This window comes from Phyllostomus discolor, chromosome 9, assembly GCF_004126475.2.
Source record: "Phyllostomus discolor isolate MPI-MPIP mPhyDis1 chromosome 9, mPhyDis1.pri.v3, whole genome shotgun sequence".
Taxonomy (NCBI): domain Eukaryota; kingdom Metazoa; phylum Chordata; class Mammalia; order Chiroptera; family Phyllostomidae; genus Phyllostomus; species Phyllostomus discolor.
Window position 1 is genome coordinate 51262856 of NC_040911.2, and position 19312 is coordinate 51282167.

At 37.9% G+C, this 19312-nt stretch overlaps 1 protein-coding gene across 2 annotated transcripts in view; it reads left to right on the forward strand.

Moving 5' to 3' along the window:
- Nucleotides 1-19312, forward strand: part of GNAL (G protein subunit alpha L) — a 168467-nt gene that overhangs the window by 107805 nt on the left and 41350 nt on the right. For both annotated transcript variants that reach the window (XM_028524747.2, XM_036009326.1), the window contains exon 5: nt 6355-6452. In XM_028524747.2, the coding sequence (XP_028380548.1) occupies nt 6355-6452 (98 nt within the window). The remainder of the gene's footprint in view (nt 1-6354; nt 6453-19312) is intronic.

The window sequence follows — 19312 nt, forward strand, 5'->3', positions numbered from 1 at the left end:
CATGATCCAGAATGAACCTGAGCCCATGCTGGTCAGGGTTCATAAAGCTGTTTTAACTAATCCAAAGAATAGTTAATCTAGGCTGTCCTAAGGGAAAAAAAAACGAAGAGAACTGTGTTCATTATAAATTTGTATTTGTCCCCACTGGTCTCCCCAGCACAAGCAACTGCCTTGGACCAGAGAGTGAGGAAGCTAGCTGGCCCCAAAGCATGCTTCTGAATCTAGGTTTGTCTACTTCCTATTCAAGGAAGTTTGAGCAAATAGAAAGTATCCTTAATCATTCTCATTTTATAAAATGGGATTTGTCTTGAGACAAAATGATAGCATGTATCTAACACCCTTAGAATAGTGCCTGGAACATGGTGGGCACTGGATAAATGCTAGGTGTGACCTTATTTTCTATAGTTTACCTGTTTGAGATTCCTGTCATGCTTCATGCTAGGAAAGTATATGGGTGTGGGGACTGCTACTGGTTTTGAATTAGTTGGTTTGGGGTTTCTTTTTAGCACAGTTATGAAAGCTGCTCCTAAATAAAATTGTACACATTACTGTATTAAATTAGATTTGAGGATGGACAGAGATTATAAATAACATAATCATAGTGTTACAAGGCATGGACAGATCCCACCCAGACTTTTAACTTAATATCCACCTGATATCTGGAAAAGAAAATAACAGAAATCTATTAGATCATCCTGTTATCCAAGGGATAAAATGGAGTAGGTGTATTTTAAATGAATCAGACTAAACTTGAGCTTTAGAAAATTCAGTGTAAATGGCTACTGACCTGAAACTGCCTATTTTTAAGGTCCATTGATTATAATAGTGGGTATTCCTCACTGTGTTCCAATGAAAACTGAGGTAAAACATTTATTTATGCTTCAGTTTGTCCTAGAAAAGATTTAGTGCTGCTGACAAAGTTATGAAACAAGTTAATAAAATACCTTTATTCAGAAAATACCAATTTCAGAGAATACAAGGGAATGAAGCTAGAACAGGAAAGTAAGTCATGTGAAAATGGATGTGAAGTTAGTACCCAGAGCATAATGCAAAGCCCTATACCCATGCCAGGAATGACCCTGACACGTGATTTCTCCACTCAGTGATGTAAAAAGGCTCAGTAGAAAGTCACAGGGACCACAGGATTAAAAATTAATAATAAGACATAGAAAGCAGTGCTTGAAAGATGCAAAAAAGTATCTCTGACGCTAGAATTAGAAGAATATCCATAAGTCATCCTAGAAAGAATATTGTGGCATGAGCCATGTGCCAGGAATAGTATTTTCATACTCAGTGCAGTGACAATTTCCACTAGCCTCAGGACAAGGCACTGAATGAAAGCAGTTCTGCTGAGCCTTGTGTGTATGGCGGGAGCTTTCACTACAAACCACTGGACAACATTCATTTCAAGAGATAAGAAATGTGCTTTTGATTCCCTATTTCAAAATAAAAAATATACTTGAAGTGTCATTGTAAGCAAAAAGGTATTTTATTGTATGATACTAGCAGAGATATCATGCAATAATTTTATTCTGCTATGTCTTATCATACATACATTTATTTGTGTTTTAGAGCATTATGAAGAATTCAAAAGCAAAAGAAGAAAATTGTTTCTCAAATTCCAAGGACACTGCCAGGCATTTGTAACCTGCAAATTCCAAGTTAGTTTTGGATATGCTTTATATATAAAGGAGATATAGACAGCATGTGTGTTTTAATTTTATTACTTAAAAATCCAAGTTATGCTGTAAAATTTAAATCCTTGCTTTTTAAAAAGTAGGTTTAGATTTGATATCATATTTTCTCTAACACAATTTGAACTCTTTTGAGTAAAAGTAACACAAATGTTCATGCATTTTATTTGATAAATATATGAATAACCCAAGATGAGTCTCATATTCAATAATACAGAAAAAATTAAGTAATGTCACTTAGTAATTTCCTTTTATGTTCTCAATTTCTATATACTCTCAGATGTCAAAAATAGATCACATTTCACTGTGGATTACTTTTTTTTCCAAACATATGCACATACAACACAAATTATCTTTTTGGTATTATTCATCTTAGTTACTAATTGAGACATACAAAATTATTCCTCATATTTATTTCCCAGTTGTTGTGCAAATGTATGAGAATTCTAGCCTGGCTCTGGGCAAGTTTTTAATTATAGCTGAAAAGCTGCACTGACTTACTTAATGGTTTTACAGAATTATTTCTTTACTTGTTTGTGTATTTTTAGTTGAGGTAGTGGCATGGTGACTATGATTTTCAAAACCCTTTATTTTTTCAAAATAATGTTGAAATAGAACAAATGCTGTCTAGGAGATTTGCTACCAAATAATAAAGGTGGAAAAAAGGGCATGAGATACAGATAAAAAAAATTGGCTGAGTGTTGATAAATAGGGAAGCTGAGAAATGAGTGCCTGTGGAGTGATTCTCTCTACTTTTGTAAGTTTTTCCTAATAAAATATTGAAGAGGCAATAGTATCAGCAGCCCTGGAATTTTTGATGAAGCTTTAAACCCCATTAAAAAGCAGACACTAAGAATCCTGGGGACCCAGCTATCTTCTATTTCAACATCTTTGTTTACCAATGTAGAAGTTAAAGAGAGATTGTTGTTGCTTTGGTGTTTCCTTGGCATTGTCCAAAGCATCTGTTTTAAAACCACAGTGCCCAGCCCTAACTGGTGTAGCCCAGTCAGTTGGGCATCAACCTGCAGAGGTCACTGGTTCAGTTCCCTGTCAGGTCATATGCCTGGGGTTGTGGGTTCCACGGACTGGGGCATGTGCAAGAGGCAACCAACTGATCAATATTTCTCTCTCATATTGTAAAATATTTAAAAAATAAAATAAAATCATAGTTCCCACAATTCCTGCCTTACTATTCCTATCAACATGTACCCCAGAAACCATGTGTCTTGAATTTTGGCCAAGAACTCATCTGTAATTCTGTCTCAAAGGCATTAGCTCACACTGTTAAAGAAAAAACAATTCTGACACTAAAGACAGTCAGAAACTTTACTGAAGGGTCCACTACACTGGAGTTTTGCAGTAGGGGAGAAAAATGCGGCTCAATTCCAAATACCACCATGACTCAGGGGTTATCACTCTCTGCCAGGACCATCTCAGGAGTAACAGAACGGAGTATTCTCTTGCAATGCGGTGCATGCATGTGTCTTCACATGGCTCTTAGAAGGAAATATTTTTTCAGGAAGCCTACAAATTCCAGTAGATTGATGAGGTAGCAGTGGGAGATTCCAAAAGGAAACAAAAATCTAGGGAGACAATAAAAACTGAGGGGTTCAGCTACTCTCCTTCCTGTGGACATTGTCCATTCATTGTTAACTGTGTACAGTTTGGATTTGTTGATAATGGTAACAGACAGACTGACAGACAACAGATACAGAGGCATATGGCATAATTTTAAAGGCTGTTCCTAATTCTGGGAAGTTAGAATTAGACATACTAGAACATAATAAAGCTTAAACTTGGAGCCCCTCACTCCTACTGCCCCTTCCAAGATGTTATACCTAATTTGTATTCTTAATTTTATTTTTAATTTTACAAGGAGTGCTCCAAACTGGATAATCATCAGGCCCCACAATACTCGGATACACCTTTTTATGGAATTGTAAATCTCTAAGAAAAATAGCAACTCTTAATTTTTTTCCTCCAAAGACTCTATGCTGACTCTTAGGAATCATGGCAGCTGTGAGGAACATAAACACCTCAACTGCCGGACGCACTGTCAAGGCAATGGCTAGAAGACCAGGTGGTCCCACATTCATGTGAGGATAAGCTGGGAGGAACAACTGGGGAGTGAGACAGACCTCGCAACCCAGGGTTCCAGCACCAGGAAAGTAGAGCCTCAAAACTTCTGGCTGTAAAACCTGTGGGAGTTGCAGCAGTGGGAGAAACTCCTAGCCTTACAGGCAAGTTAGTTAGAAAGACCCATGGGGTCCTAGAACATACACAAACCCACACATCTGGAAACCAGCAACAAAAGGGCCAGATTTACTTGGGTAGTGGGGAAGTGACTGAAAGCAGGCTGAGAGCACAGCAAGTGGCATTATTCCCTCTTGGACCTCTCCCCCACATACAGTCCCACAACGCAGCAAGGGGGGTTGCCTAGCCCTGGCAAATATCTAAGCCTCCACCCTTTACAATGTCACAGGTGTGCCAAGACAAAGAAATGTGGTCCAAATGAAAGAACAGATCAAAACTCCAGAAAAAGAACTAAGCGGTAAGGAGATGGCCAACCTATCAGATGCAGAGTTTAAAGCACTGGTGATCAGGATGCTCACAGAAATGACTGAGTATAGTCACAAAATAGAGGAAAAAGTGAAGGCTATGCAACATGAAATAAAGAAAGATATACACGGAACCAACAGTGAAGGGAAGAAAACCAGAACTCAAATCAACAGTTTGGAGCAGAAGGAAGAAAGAAACATTCAACCAGAACAGAATGAAGAAACAAGAATTTAAAAAAATGAGGAGAGGCTTAGGAACCTCTGGAACAACTTTAAACCTTCCAACATCCAAATCATAGGTGTGTCAGGAGGAGAAGAGGAAGAGCAAGAAATTGAAAACTTATTTGAAAAAACAAATGAATGAAAACTTCCCCAGTCTAATAAAGGAAATAGACTTCTAGGAAATCCAGGAAGCTCAGAGAGTCCCAAAAAAATTGGACCTAAGGAGGAAAACACCAAGACACATCATAATTATGTTACCCAAGATTAAAGATGAGAGAATCTTAAAAGCAGCAAGGGAAAAGGAGTCAGTTACATACAAAGGAGTTACCCACAGACTGTTAGCTGATTTCTCAAAAGAAACCTTGCAGGCAAGAAGGGGCTGGAAAGAAGTATTCCAAGTTATGAAAGGCAAGGACCTCCATCCAAGATTACTCTATCCAGCAAAGCTATCATTTAGAATGGAAGGGCAGATCAAGTGCTTCCCAGATAAGGTCAGGTTAAAGGAGTTCATCATCACCAAGCCCTTATATGAAATGTTAAAGGGACTTACCTAAGAAAAAGAAGATAAAAAATATGAACAGTAAAATGACAACAAACTCACGACTATCAACAACTAAACCTAAAAAAAAAAATAACTAAGCAAACAACCAGAACAGGAACAGAATCACAGAAATGGAGATCACATGGAGAGTTATCAGTGGGGATGAGGGACAATGGGGAAAAAGGTACAGGGAATTAGAAACATAAATGGTAGGTAGAAAACAGACAGGGAGAGGTTAAGAATAGTATAGAAAATGGAGAAGCCAAAGAATTTATATGTATAACCCATGGATGTGGACTAAGGTGGGTGAGCAAAGTTGGTGGAAGGGGGTTGCAGGGTAGAGGATGATAAAGGGGAGAAAAAAATGGTACAACTGTAATAACATAATCAATAAAATATACAAAAAAAGAAGACCGCAGCTGCTTTCTGGTTGGGTAACTCCAGACACTTCCATGCAAAGATGGAATGGGTGCTTCTGGGGTTGCCATGAGGGACAAATGACTGATATGGAAAGAGTTGTAAATATTGTAACAAAGTGTTTTATGAAAATTTCTACTTATGAACAATTAACTAACATGTAGAAATTTGTTTTCATAACAGTATTAAGTTAGTTTGGGTAATTTTGGCAATATGAATTCCTAAAGCCACCTTTGACTTTTCAATAAGGAAAGTTTTTGCTTCAAGTATGCTCCTCATTGTAATGGATGAAACTAAGCACTGTGCTCACACACATTTGAGTGAACCAACAATCACAGTTCACACTTAACTCATGGTGGTTGTTTTTTTCTTTAATGCCAAAAAACAATAAATTACTGTCCATAAAGGGTGTGACTTTAAAGGTCTCATTCTTAAGTGCCTAATGCTTCTGGGCCAGTTGTAACCTACCTGCTCAACTACATCTATTCATAGTCATGGCTCACATAGAAAATTTAAAGCAGCTAAAACAGAACTTACCATTAAAATAGGCATTTTTTTCATTGCTGAAGTGGCAGTTCCACTAGTTAAAATTATTGAATACTAAAAACTTTAAAATTGTTATTTAGTTGTGCTTCTAGTTAATGAATGTCATTAACTTCTGTCTTGCAGTCTCACTTTGGGGAAATTTCTGAAATGTTGAAGATGACTGACAGGTTAATTTGCACAATGATAACACATATACATCCATTTTCCATTACACAGAATGCGAAATCTGTATTTTACCATATGCAAAGTAGACTTCCACAAAAAAAATAATTCATGCGCTACCTGTAAACTTTGGAGGGCAGTTTCTTTTTATTTTTAACTTTTTGAAGGATTATAACACCTGCATTCTCTTATTAATAACATTTTCAAATTTTAGGAATTCTTTGATCATGTGAAGAAACTTTGGGATGATGAAGGTGTGAAAGCATGCTTTGAGAGGTCAAATGAATACCAGCTGATCGACTGCGCACAATAGTAAGTCTGCTCTGGGCCAGGCCCAGGCCACTTTGAAGATAGGACTAAATGATTGCAAACACATTGGTGCTGTGCTCCCAGTGTTACTAACATCTCTTGAATGCAAGGAACAAATAATTACCATCTCACTACAGAAATCAGCTTTTAAAATGAGGCATGTTTAGTAGATAGAAAATTGAAAATCCAAGGAATCACTGTTTCAGGGAAGAATCAGAAGCCTGTTGTATTCATTTCGCCCTGATCATTGTTTTCAGTTCTATTCGTTTTTGCTTATACAGGGTCTATTCAGTTCTATTCATTTTTGCTTATATAGATATACGTAGGTATATCTGTAAATTATAATGTAATTAGATATTACTTTTTCTATTTTAATTTTGTAGCAGGGACCCCAAGTTAAAATAATATCAAAAACTGCAGTCAAGTCCAAGCTCTTACTTGAAGTAATAAGTGATACACAGAAGTAAATTAGGACCTTGAAAGTAGATGGTACTTAATATAATAAGTAAATATTTGATGAAAAATGTAATGAAGAGAAATAAGAAATAAGAAAAAGGCCTTGGTGCTGAAGCTGGCTGATTGTTCATTGATATTTTAGATTCATTCTATAACTATTAGAGAATAATTGTCCCCCAGGAAAATGTTAATCAAAAAGTTCTAGAAATATTTGCTGTTTTGATAACAAAAATTATTTAGCTAGTTTTATATGACTTTTTGGACAGCAATTAATCAGCACTTTTACATTTTTAGTCTATACATTCTAAAAATGCATACACATAGAAAAGATTCCATAAGCATAAAACCTGGGAATTCACAATGTTAGGAACCAACTAATGGAGCTATACTGTAAATACCAATTTCAAGGAGAAAGCAGTTGTATGGCCATCCCCAGCCCTTTCTCATCCATAGGCAATCAGACACCATCACCTTGTGACTGGCACTGAGAGGGACCAATGGCAAGGGCACAAGGAGGAGGCAGTGGGTGTATCCCAGGCATGATAGGAAGCCACTGTGGAAGCAGATAGGTGATGGCAGAGGAGCCATAAACTGGTGAACAAGGTGGCTGCTGCCTGACCCTCCCAAGTGTTGAAGGCCATACCAAGGAACTTAGATTTTCTTCCAAATGCAATGAATGCCCATCAGCTCCATGAATGAGATTGTCAGGGTCACTCTGATTACAGTATGAAGAATTAACAGAAGAAGGCAGAGACCCTTGTGGGGTGCCTTGGGTCAGGTGGTGAATTGGATCCATGAGGACAGCAGAGGAAAGGGGGGATTAAAGATGACAATGCAGTGGGTCATGGAGCTATTTGTTAATATGGAGAAACAGGGAGAAGTTGTTTATGGAAGAACAGAGGAAGATACTAGGCTTCCATTTGGAAAAGTTAAGTTTGAGATGCCAAAGGGATGTCTAAGGGGAGAGTTCAAGCAGACAATTGGTTGGAGCCTGGGGCTCACAGTGAGACTGGTGATACAGGTGTGGAAGTTATCAGCCCTCTGATGGTATACAAAGCCTTGGAAATGATTAAACACACTGGAACAATTTCAGAGAGAGGAGAGTCCTGAACCCAGGAAGTTCAGTCTTCAGAAGTTAGTTTCAGGAGGAAGGGCCTCAAATCATATATAAGTAGGTGGAGAGAGGGAGTTCTCCAGAGGAGGGAAGAGGGTCTCTGGGATGAGTTGGGGGAGGGCTGATGGTACTAGTAAGATTTACTTAAAACCTCCTTCTGATCACAACCAAGAACTGACTACACCCCCATACCTCCACCTTCACCCCCAGTCTGGGAGCATTTGATGAGCAGCAGCTATATCCTCAGCTCCAAAGAGCATAGTAAAACATAGGGGTGCAGCACAGACCTGCTCCATGAAGTGCTCCCTGAAGTGACCACCAAAGGTTTTAATGGGCTTCTACTGCATATGCTAAAGAAACTATTAGCTAACTAAAATTTTTCTTAACCAGAAAAGTATTTAAAATTTCTCATTTCCTGACATGCTTAACAGTTCCTTGAACACTTGCCTTTTTATATTGGCCATGCCCTTAAGTTTACATTTGTGGAGATACTGCTGTGGTTACTCTTATGTCATTTAGTAGATACATTTCTTTTCATTCCACAGCTGAATGAATCACTCAGTCCACAAGAACCAGGCTGGTTTAGATTTGGGTGTAGGAGTGGGGAAAAGCTCCGAGTGGCACTTAAATGCATTGCTCAACAGTACTGATTTTTGAGGCTTACTGCTTATTATGAAGGGAGTAATTCTAAACCCTGTTAAAGTAACTTGTTTCATGGCAGGAACCACAGGAATATTTGGGGGAAGAGATGCTTCTCAGTGATGCTGAAATTCTGTATGGCTGTACTGCTGATGAATAACCTAAGGGCAGTCTCACAGATCCTCAAAAGCTTAAACACAGAGGTATCCAGAATCTCCACTCCTGGATATATACCCAAGAGAATTTAAAACTTATATCCACCCAAAGATTTACGCACCAATGCTCACAGCAGCATTACTCCTAATGGCCCAAAAATGCAAAAACAAACAGTGTTCATAAAATGCTGAATGAAGAAGCAAAATGTGATACATGACATAGTGAATATTATTGTCCAGAATAGCGATAGAGATGTCCATAGAGATAGGAAGTAGATTAGAGGTTGCCAGGCATTTGAAGCTGGGAGAAAATGAGAATGACTACTAACAGTATAGGGTTTCTTTGGAGGATGATGAGAATGTTCTGGAATTGGATAATAGTGATGGTTAAACAAACTTATGAATATACTAAAAAATACTGAATTGTATGCTTCAAAATGTTCGACTTTATGTTATGTGAAATTATATTATATGAATTATATCTCAATCTAAAAAGAAAAAGATTACAGGGAAGAAATAATCAGAGCAGGAAAAGTAATGGGAACACTGGTCAAGGCTGGCCAGGGGTCCTCTTGTCAACTATAGGTGAAAGTCTAAACATGCATTTATGTACTCAACCAGCCACAGACACGTGCCATTCTCCAAGCCTGCAAACATATACACTCACGAATGGGAGCTTCCAAATTATAATGCGTGTATTCTATAAAAATTAAAAAACAATTAAGGTCTATATTATGCTATTTGGCATGCAAGGAGTGGAAACTTACTCAGGTGACTTCAAGAAAGGGAAATTCGTTCTGAGTCTCAGAAACCACTAGTGAGTCAGAGGCACTGCAGGGACCAGCTCTTCTGTTCCTGCTGTCTACACATTTGACTCCACTTTCCCCATCTGCTCTTCTCATCCGTTGCTCCAGACTGGCAGGCGCACTCTGTAAACTGCAGGCCAGATCCCAGATGAGAGGGAAGATCAGTTTTGCTAATGGCCAGGCAGCCTGTCCCCATGCAGCCATGTTTCCCACCCCATCACACTGCCCTACCGGCCCAGTCAGTGGCCACATCCATGGCCCTGACCAGAGGCTGTGCTAGGCCAGGGCAGCCAGAATGCACTGTCCAGCACCAAGACTGACATGGCTAGAGGAGTTGTGGAACAATCACTGTAACTGAGCTTCCAGTATTGTACTTGTGGTAAAAATGAGTGTCTTTGAAGTATCAAGCAAGCTGTGCAAATGACCAGAGTTTATATTTGATACAGTTTCCCACCTTGCACTCTGAACCTTAAAAACAATCTCTACTGCATTATACCTCAAAATGCATTTCCTCTAAGTCCTAATAATAAAGCTTCTTGGAAGCTGCTATTTTGGGAGAGAGAAAATTGGATCTTTAGAATATATTTATAATATTAGACTTTGTTTAGTGTAACTTGAAGCTCTACAGCTAAGAGTGTAGGTTCTTATGCTTTGTACCAATGTCTTTACATCATGAGTCTCTGGGAGTATATCCATTTGAATAACTGGTTTTACAATACTCTCAAAGACAGAGACTATCCAGAAAAAAAGAGCAGTGAGAAAGGTAAAGTGACTTTATGCTACATCTCTGTGTGCCTTTGCCATCTGTCAGGAGTCCTTTCTCTAACACTGACTTGGAGCTCATGGCTCTCAAGTCCTTGAATCTAAGCTTTCAGGAAAATCCAGAAGTTATTAGCAAAAATGAAGTTTCAACTTCAAAGTTGACTTTTTTGTAGGTCAGTTTAAAATAGAAGAAACTACAATTTAAAATGTGTGTGTTACTATGTGCTATTGAATCATCAAATATGTAATCAACCATCTGGGTACACATACATATTCCTCTTAACTCCCATTTGACCTTTATTTCTAGCCAAATTTATTTTCAGTTATATTTTCTCAATCTGCAGAGTTGAAAGTGTTCCTGTTAATGGTACAATATTTTTTTAGGTATGAAGAATAAATTTAGTGGCAGGGCAATGTAGGTAGGTCAGATATCTCGGTGTGAGTTGGTCAACCCCTGATTACCCATGTCTTCTATGCTCTTTGGAAACCCTCCTCTTAAGAAGGAATATTTGAGAAGTTTTACTTAGCTCCCATGTTTCTGTGTGAGTAGAAAACCTCTACTTTTCCTCCTGTGTGTCTGCCTTTTACTCTCACATGACTGCCACACTCACAACACTCTGACTCCAGATGTGGAGGAGGATTTTTTTTCCCCCACCAAGCTATTCTCTGTGATACCAGCTGGTTGTCCTGCAATTTAATTCAATTCTGATACTATCTACTTGGAGATGGTGTCAGACCCAAAAGTTAAGAGCTCAGACCCATGAGATTGCCCCACTTTAGAGGCCACTTATAAGTAGTAGGTCCCCAGGTTACCTACAACTTCTGTCCAACTTGGCTACAAATCAGATGTACCCATGATCTCCTCCTTCTTGGGTTCAGTTATTTGCTAGAGCAGCTCACAGAACTTAGGAAAATACTTATTTTTATGTTTACCAGTTTATTAAAAGATATGACAAAGGATACAGATGAATAACCAACAGGAGTTTGGGTGCCATTACCTTTCAGGTACATGCATGTATTCACTAACCTGGAGCTCTCCAAACCCTGTACTTCTGGAATTTTTATGGGATCTTGGTCATGTAAACATGATCCATCATTAACTCCATTTCTAGCCCCCTCTCTTCTTCCTGGAGACCGAGGGAGTGGGACTGAAATCATGGCTTGATCCTTTTGGTGATCAGTCCTGGGTGGCTTCGGGTATCCCTCCAGAATCACCTGACCAGAACAAACAAGATCCCTATAATTCAGTATATTCCAAGGCATTTAGAAGTTTCATGTCAGGACCTGGGATCAAAGACTAAATAGTAGAGTGAAAGATGCTCTTAGTGTTCTTATGATTTAAGAGACTACAAGGGTTTCAGGAGCTCTGTGCCAGGAGTCAGGGGCAGAGACCAACCTATATGTTTTCCATTCTCTTACACTGTATAAATGGATTTTTTAAATCTTTCAGAAAAACTACTCCCTTGAGTGGAAAATCCTCCTGGATTCCCATGTGACACCTCATTGAATCCTCAGACTTTGTACGGAAGAGAAGACTCAGACTAGATGGGGCTCCAAGTCCTTGTCCCTGAAGCATGTCACACTAGTTTCTGATAATATTTCCCATTCACTAACTATTGTTAGGTTCATTTTGAAGTCTTTGAAAATCAAGCCCTTGAACCATACATGGTAAAAAGAATAATAATAATGTTTTACTGAATTAAAGCAATACTTTTCCACTATTTCTTAGATGTAAGACCCCTTATTCAAACAGTGTTCTGTGTGGGGTGACAACAGTGAGGAGGGATCAATGGCAGTGAGGAGCCCAACTACTGGCCCTTAGCCTCTCCTGCTCTCCTCTGTGGCCCCTCAGTTGACCCCCAGATACACCAGGCTCCAGAGAACCCAGATTAAAAGCTAGAATCAGTTTACAAAATTTGTAGCCACAGGACCAAATGCCGTTTATATCAAATGCCAAATCAAAGTGGTACTTTATTAGAATAAACATATCATACCAAAGTGGTAATTTATTAGAGTTAAATATGTTCTAGATATCACATTGATCATATTTACTTATTATAAGTTCTGTGGGGCCATTTTGAATAAAACAAAACTGAAATTCCATGATCATAGATGGCGATTGAGTGTTTCACTAGACTCAACATCCAGTTTTTTCCTGCTGGGGTGGGGGTGTATGAGAATATTCTGGTTTATGTAGATGAGTAGTAGCAAATGGTAGCAAAAACTGGGCTTTTGTTGTCACTGTTGTTTGCCTTATATTCACATGAGACATTTTATGTTAAATTATGCAGAAATGTGAAAAGAACCATAACAATGTTTTTCCAAGTTGAATTCTTAATAGCCTCTAACAACTTAAGTTCTTAACATAACATGAAGTCTGAAAGACATTTAAATTTTTAAAGACACAAATAATGTCTAGCACAAAAATGTGTCACATTTTTACCTGCGAGGATGTGACAGTTACTGTGTGACAATGTGATGGATACCGGCCAGCAGTGTCCATTCCTGCTGCAGATGCTCATCAAAACACGAGAAATACATACACAGAGACAACCAGGTCCTGTGGGGAAATAGGGACAGAATGGCCACTCTCTCAAGTGGAGAGTGCCCCGTATCTATTCCGAAGCAGATTTTTATTGAGAATACAGACTTAGTGTGTGGATTCACAGTCTGGCAGAAAAGATCAAAAGAAGTAGGTGACTTACAAAGGTGCAGACAGAACCCCCACTGTGATTCTGGGCAGAGCTTGGAATTTTATCATTTGAAAGGAGTAACAGGGCTCAAAGGGCAGTTTTAGTTTCCTGTCTGTGCCTACAAATTCTAATCTAATAACATCCTCCAGCAAACAGATCTCACAGGATCTTGCATATTCTATGTCCCAGGCCTGATTACCCCAGGGGCCTGCAGTCTCTGGTCTGGGCTGCACCGCCCCTGCTATTTCCTCAGGCCTGAGTTAACAAAGAAGACAAAGGCAGCCAGGAGAAGACTTGGATTTCTCACATCTAAGAACAAGGACTCAGGCTTTGCCAAAGCCGAGGGGGCAGGGGTTGACGTCCATCACCCCTTCATTTCCATAGCCTCAAGTCTCTTCCCAGAAGCCTCCACATGATCATGCCTGTCTTAGGCGATTCCCTCCATGGGAAATCTTACCCGTCATTGGCTAACTGATCAAGCTTAGGAGGTTTAGGCACAGAACAGGCAACGTTCATGCCAGGGAAATAAGTTTTTGTCTCCTTAGTGGCTCCTGGTCCAGAGGTCTCTCACTCAGCCTAAGTCACAGGGGGCTACAGCTTCCTGAGACCAGGCAGGGCGGTCCCCAACATGACAAGAGCCTGGGCTCACCTGTATGGGGGACAGCCGCCCCGCCAGCCCACTGCATAGGGCACTGCATCCCCTGTGCCTTTGGGCCTCCCTTTACAGTTATACTGTGAGACAGGTGCTGCCATCTAAACAATGGCTGGTGCTCCTCTACAACCTTCCTTCCAAATAACACATCTGCCAGAACTTGAAATATCACATAATATCTTGATAGTTTGGGTTACACGGATACATATATATGTCGAAACTCAGAAAATATACACTTAGCTTAGTATTTGTGTTTCTTGGGATCTAAATTTTATATAAAAAACTGTGAACAAATATTAATCTGTAGACAAAGAGCTGCATGCTGAAGTATTTAGGAAGAAGTGTACTAGTGTCTGCAATTTCTTCAAAATGCATCAAAAATAAGATGGATAGGTAGATAGATATGTTAGTACAATAAAATGGTAATGGCAAAATCTAGATGGTGGATATTCAAGCATTTAAATCACTATAAAATTATTTCTAGTATGTTGTATGTTTGAACTTTATCATAATAAAATGTAGGGGGAAGAGAAATATACATATATATAGATGTGAGCAGAAGGCCAAAGAAAATAAGGAACACAGCAGCAAAAATTAATACATTGGTGATGCCCCCCAAATTGCAGTATGGTATTTAAGACATCTGTGTACATGAAGGGTGTTGGTACAGTTCTTTTAAGTGTTCACTGAACTCTTTGAAACACTTACAAGGAACCCAGGGAACTCAGATCAAAAACCACTAAGTACTACTATTAACAAAGTGTACAGCTTGTGCATAGCTTAAGAGGTGTGTCCTGTATTTCTAAGCTTCAAAGTGTAGCTGCAAAATAGCTCATCATTATCGAAACTTACCATGGGGGGTGCTATTCTATGCACGTTATATGAGTTAACAAATTGATCCTCACACTAATCCAGACTCTATCCTCACTTTACAGAGAAGGAAACAAAAGCACCTAAGAATACACAGGACTACTCTATACCAGAATATTACTTAATTTATCCAGGATTTCAAATTTTAAACCTAAATATTGTGAAGACTGTTGTAGTTAAATGTTCAACAAATGTTGTATGAGCATCAAATGTGCATCAGGCTCTGCTAGTTGCTAACTTATCAAAGTATTGAGGCCTGGCTCTAAGCTTATAAATAAGTATATTGTCACAGGAGCACCCATTTTCCAGATTGTAAAGTCACTCTCAACAACTTACATTTCCTTCTAATTTATGTTTTAACAGTTTACAAACGAAAGCCAGGGTAGTTGTTTTTCTTCTATAGAGGTCCTCATTGCTCAAGAAAGTAAAAAAGTACTGAGGCAGGGCCTCATAAAGCCAGAATTTATTTATAAAAAATTGTGTGTTTACTCTTATACATGTAAATTTCAGTCACCTTCAAAGAACTCTCTATTTGATGCAGTAGACCTATTGAGATGTTTTTTCTACTACTCAAAACAGTTTTTGAACAATTTTAATGCTTTTTAGTATTTCTGCCATTTTTTGTTTCACCTCTTCCACATCAGCAAAACCTTCCCCTTTTAAGATGTTTTTCATCTGAGGAAACAAAAAAAAGTCACTGGAGGTGAGATTGGGTGAATAGGGAAGGTTGGGCATGGAGGTCATGTGGTTTTGGTCAAAAACTGCTGAACACTCAGTGTAGTGTGGACAGGTGTGTTCGTAAATCACCCATCATGAAATGGGCAAATGCACTGAACGAGTCTTCAAAAAACTTCACTGAAACTGAATGCAACTTCTCACCACAATGCTGGCTGGTACACTGAATCAGATGGGTTCCTAGAGCACTCACCTAGCAGGGGAAGCCTGTACTACAAAGAGGTCCGCATTCCAGAAGGTAATTTCAGTTTTTCTTGGGTTCCCCCTCATATGTCCACACAAAAACTTCAAGACAAATGTTCATAGCAACATTATTTATAATAGCTAAAAACTGGAAACCACCAATGAACTGATAAATGCCCATCAACTGATAAAAACTAAATGTCACATGCCTGTACAGTGGAATATTATTTAGCTATAAAAAGGAATGAAGTACTGACATATGCTGAAACATTGATGAAACTTTGAAAGCAGAAGCTGGACATAAAAGGCCGCATATTGTATGGTTCCATTTATATGAAACGTCCAGAAGAGTTACATCTGCAGTGATAGACAGTAGATTAGGTCTGCAGAGTGCCAGGGTGGGGAGGGTGGGTTCAGGCAGATTCTGATGAGGAGTAACTCTTTTATGAGCACAAAGTTTCTTTTTGAAGTGATGAAAATGTTCTAAAAATGATCATGGAAGTGGTTGCACAACTCTGAATATGCTCACTTTATTATTTCTTTTTGGATTTTATTTATTTTATTTTTAGACAGAAGTGAAGGGAGGGAGAAAGAGTAGGAAACATCCATGTGTGGTTGCCTCTCACACGCCCCCTACTGGGGACCTGGCCCACAACAGAGGCTTGTGCCCTGACTGGGAATGGAGACAGCAACCCTGTGGTTCACAGGCAGGCGCTCAATCCATTAAACCACACCATCCAGGGCTACTTACACACTTTAAATGAACTTTAATTGAGGCTCCTTTTTGCAACTGGCTTGTAAATTTTAACTTGGACACCTCAGTGACATTAATTTTCAGACTGCTGATCATTTGAATCTGCCTAATTTCACAGACTTTCTATTTAATATAAAAAGGGAAAAAAGCACAGGCAAACAGAGACTCTATTTAAAAGTGGTTAATGATTGCTGGATAGAAGTAAATACATGGGAACTAAAGAAAAATACTTTTCCTCCCACCTTCCAGGTTCTTTTAGCTGGGCTTGTAATCAAATGAACAGAGACAGATTAACAGCAGAAAGCAAAATTTTAATATGTGAACATGGGGAATTCACAAAGCATGAAAATTCTGAAGTCACTGAGGCAAAATTGGGCATATGTGATACTATGGACAAAGTATGAAAGCAGGGCAGAGAGTCATGGATTGGGGAGATATAATAGACAGGTTCCTGCTTGGAGTATTCTTGTCTAATGATTATGCTATAGTTCCTGAAGCAGATTTTTCCATCTGAATCTCTTGGGCTGGAAAGGGGAGAGGTGCATAGATTCTTCTGAGTCTTTTGTTTCCTAATAACGCTTAAAATCATCTTCATGGAAGGCAGCTTATAGTGGAAAAACTTTGGTCCCCTTCAGTACTCCTTACACTATGAAACAAATTCTGTCTCATCCATGTGCTTCAGCTGAGTGTGGTCACAATATAGGAACACTGCTGAGAATATTCAGAATAAGACCTGTTAAAACTTCAGATTTTGCATATTCTTACTTTATCTTTTTAAAACTATTTCAAGAGAGAAAAAGGTAGAAAAGAAATGGAAAAGCAAATATGTTCATTCAAAATATAGTTCCCATACTGAAAATATATCTTAATATCTCAAAAAAATCATTATGAAAATTAGTGGTAACTTTTGTTTGGTTACAATATTTTCCCCAGACTGATTACAATATAATTAACTTATAATGACAGAGAATTTTATAAGAAGTCATTTCCTAGGATTGAGTTGTTCTCTATTCAGTACCTAACATGATAACATCTCATTAAATACTTCTTCAGTGAATAACTAGTCTAATCAAGATTTTTAAACTTTGTTGTGGATGACTGCTCACATGGAATTATTGTTTACCGTTGTGCCTGCCAAAATGCCTAGCCATAGGTATTCAAAAACCTCTTGTTAAATGAATGGACTTTTATATTATAACTTCTTTTTTGTTTTCTCTACCATTCACAGTTCTCCATTCTCATATATACACATTTAAGTTAATTTTTCTGTAAAGCTCAGATAAAGGCACAATACCTGTTCATAGCAGCATTATCCAAAATAGCCAGGAAGTAGAAATAATGCAAATGTTTATCATATGATGATGGAGAAACAAAGTGTAATCTGTCCATACAATGGAATGTTATTCATCCATAAAAAGAAATGAAGTACTGATACATGCTACTACATGGCCTCCTTTAGAAAAGAATATTCTACTACTGTCTCAGAGAAAACTGAACACTGTTTTAAATACATTATAGTGTACTTTTGTCCTCCCAATACACAGTGAGAATGTGTTCACAATATTAAGAAGTATAATTAATAGCTTCTAAAATAGGATTTAGGGAGTAGTGAAGCTGCCCTTTGATAATTTTTTTAATTTCCTTTTTCAATTACAGTTGACATTCAATATTGTTTTATATTAGTTTCAGGTATAGAGCGTAGTGGTTAGACAATTATATAATTTATGAAATGATCTCCCTGATAATTCAAGTACCCACCTGGTACCATATATGGTTATTACAATATTATTGATTATATTGCCTATGCTGTACTTTACATCCCATGACTGTTCTGTAACTATGAATTAGTATTTCTTGATCCCTTCATCTTTTTCAAGCAGTCCTCCATGACTTCTCTCATCTAGCAACCATCAGTTTGTTCTCTGCATCCATGATTCTCTTTCTGTTTTGTTTATTTTGTTCTTTAGATTCTACATATAAGTAAAATCATATGGTACTTGCCTTTTTCTCCCTGACTTACTTCATTTAGCATAATACCCTCTAGCTCCATCCATGTTATCACATATGATTTTATTCTTTTTTATGGCTTAGGAATATTCCATTGCATAGCTGTATGAGTTCTTTATAAATTTTGTATATTAACCCCTTATCATATATATCATTAGTGAATATCTTCTCCCATTCAGTGGGTCATCTTTTCATTTTTGATGGTTTCCTGTGCTGTGCAAAATTTTTTAGTTTGATATAGTAGCATTTGTTTATTTTTTGTTTCCCGTGCCCAAGGAGATATATCAAATATATATATATATTCCTAAGAGAAATGTCTGAGATTTTACTGCCTATGTTTTTTTATGAGTTTTATGGTTTTGAGTCTATCATTTAAATCTTTAATCCACTTTGATTCTTGTATACAGAATACTATTTTTACATGTACCTGTCCAGTTTTCCCAGCACCATTTATTGAATAGATTGTCCTTGCCCCATTGTATGTTCTTGCCCTTTTTGTCAAATATTAATTGATCACATAAGTGTGGGTTTATTACTGGGCTCTGTATTCTGGTCCATTGATTTACATATCTGTTTTTATGCCAGGACTATGCTGTTTTAATTACTATAACCTTGTAGTATAGTTAAATATCAGGTAGTGTGATACCTCTAACTTTATTCTTTCTGAATATTGCTGTAGTTATTTGGGGTCTTTGTGGCCCCATATAAATTTTTGGATTATTTGTTCTAGTTCTGTGAAAAACAGCATTGGCATTTTAATAGAGATTGCATTGAATCTATAGATTGTTTGGGGTAGTATGGACATTTTAATGATATTAATTCTTCCTATGCATGAGCAAAGTACATATGCTTTCATTTATTTGTATCTTCAATTTCTTTCTTCAGTATCTTATAAGTTTCTGAGCAGGGGTCTTTTACTGCCTTGGTTAAGTTTATTCCTAGGTATTTTTGGATGCAATTGTAAATATGATTGTTTTCTTAATTTATCTTTCTGGTAATTCATTATTGGTATATAAAAGTGCAACCAATTTCTGAAT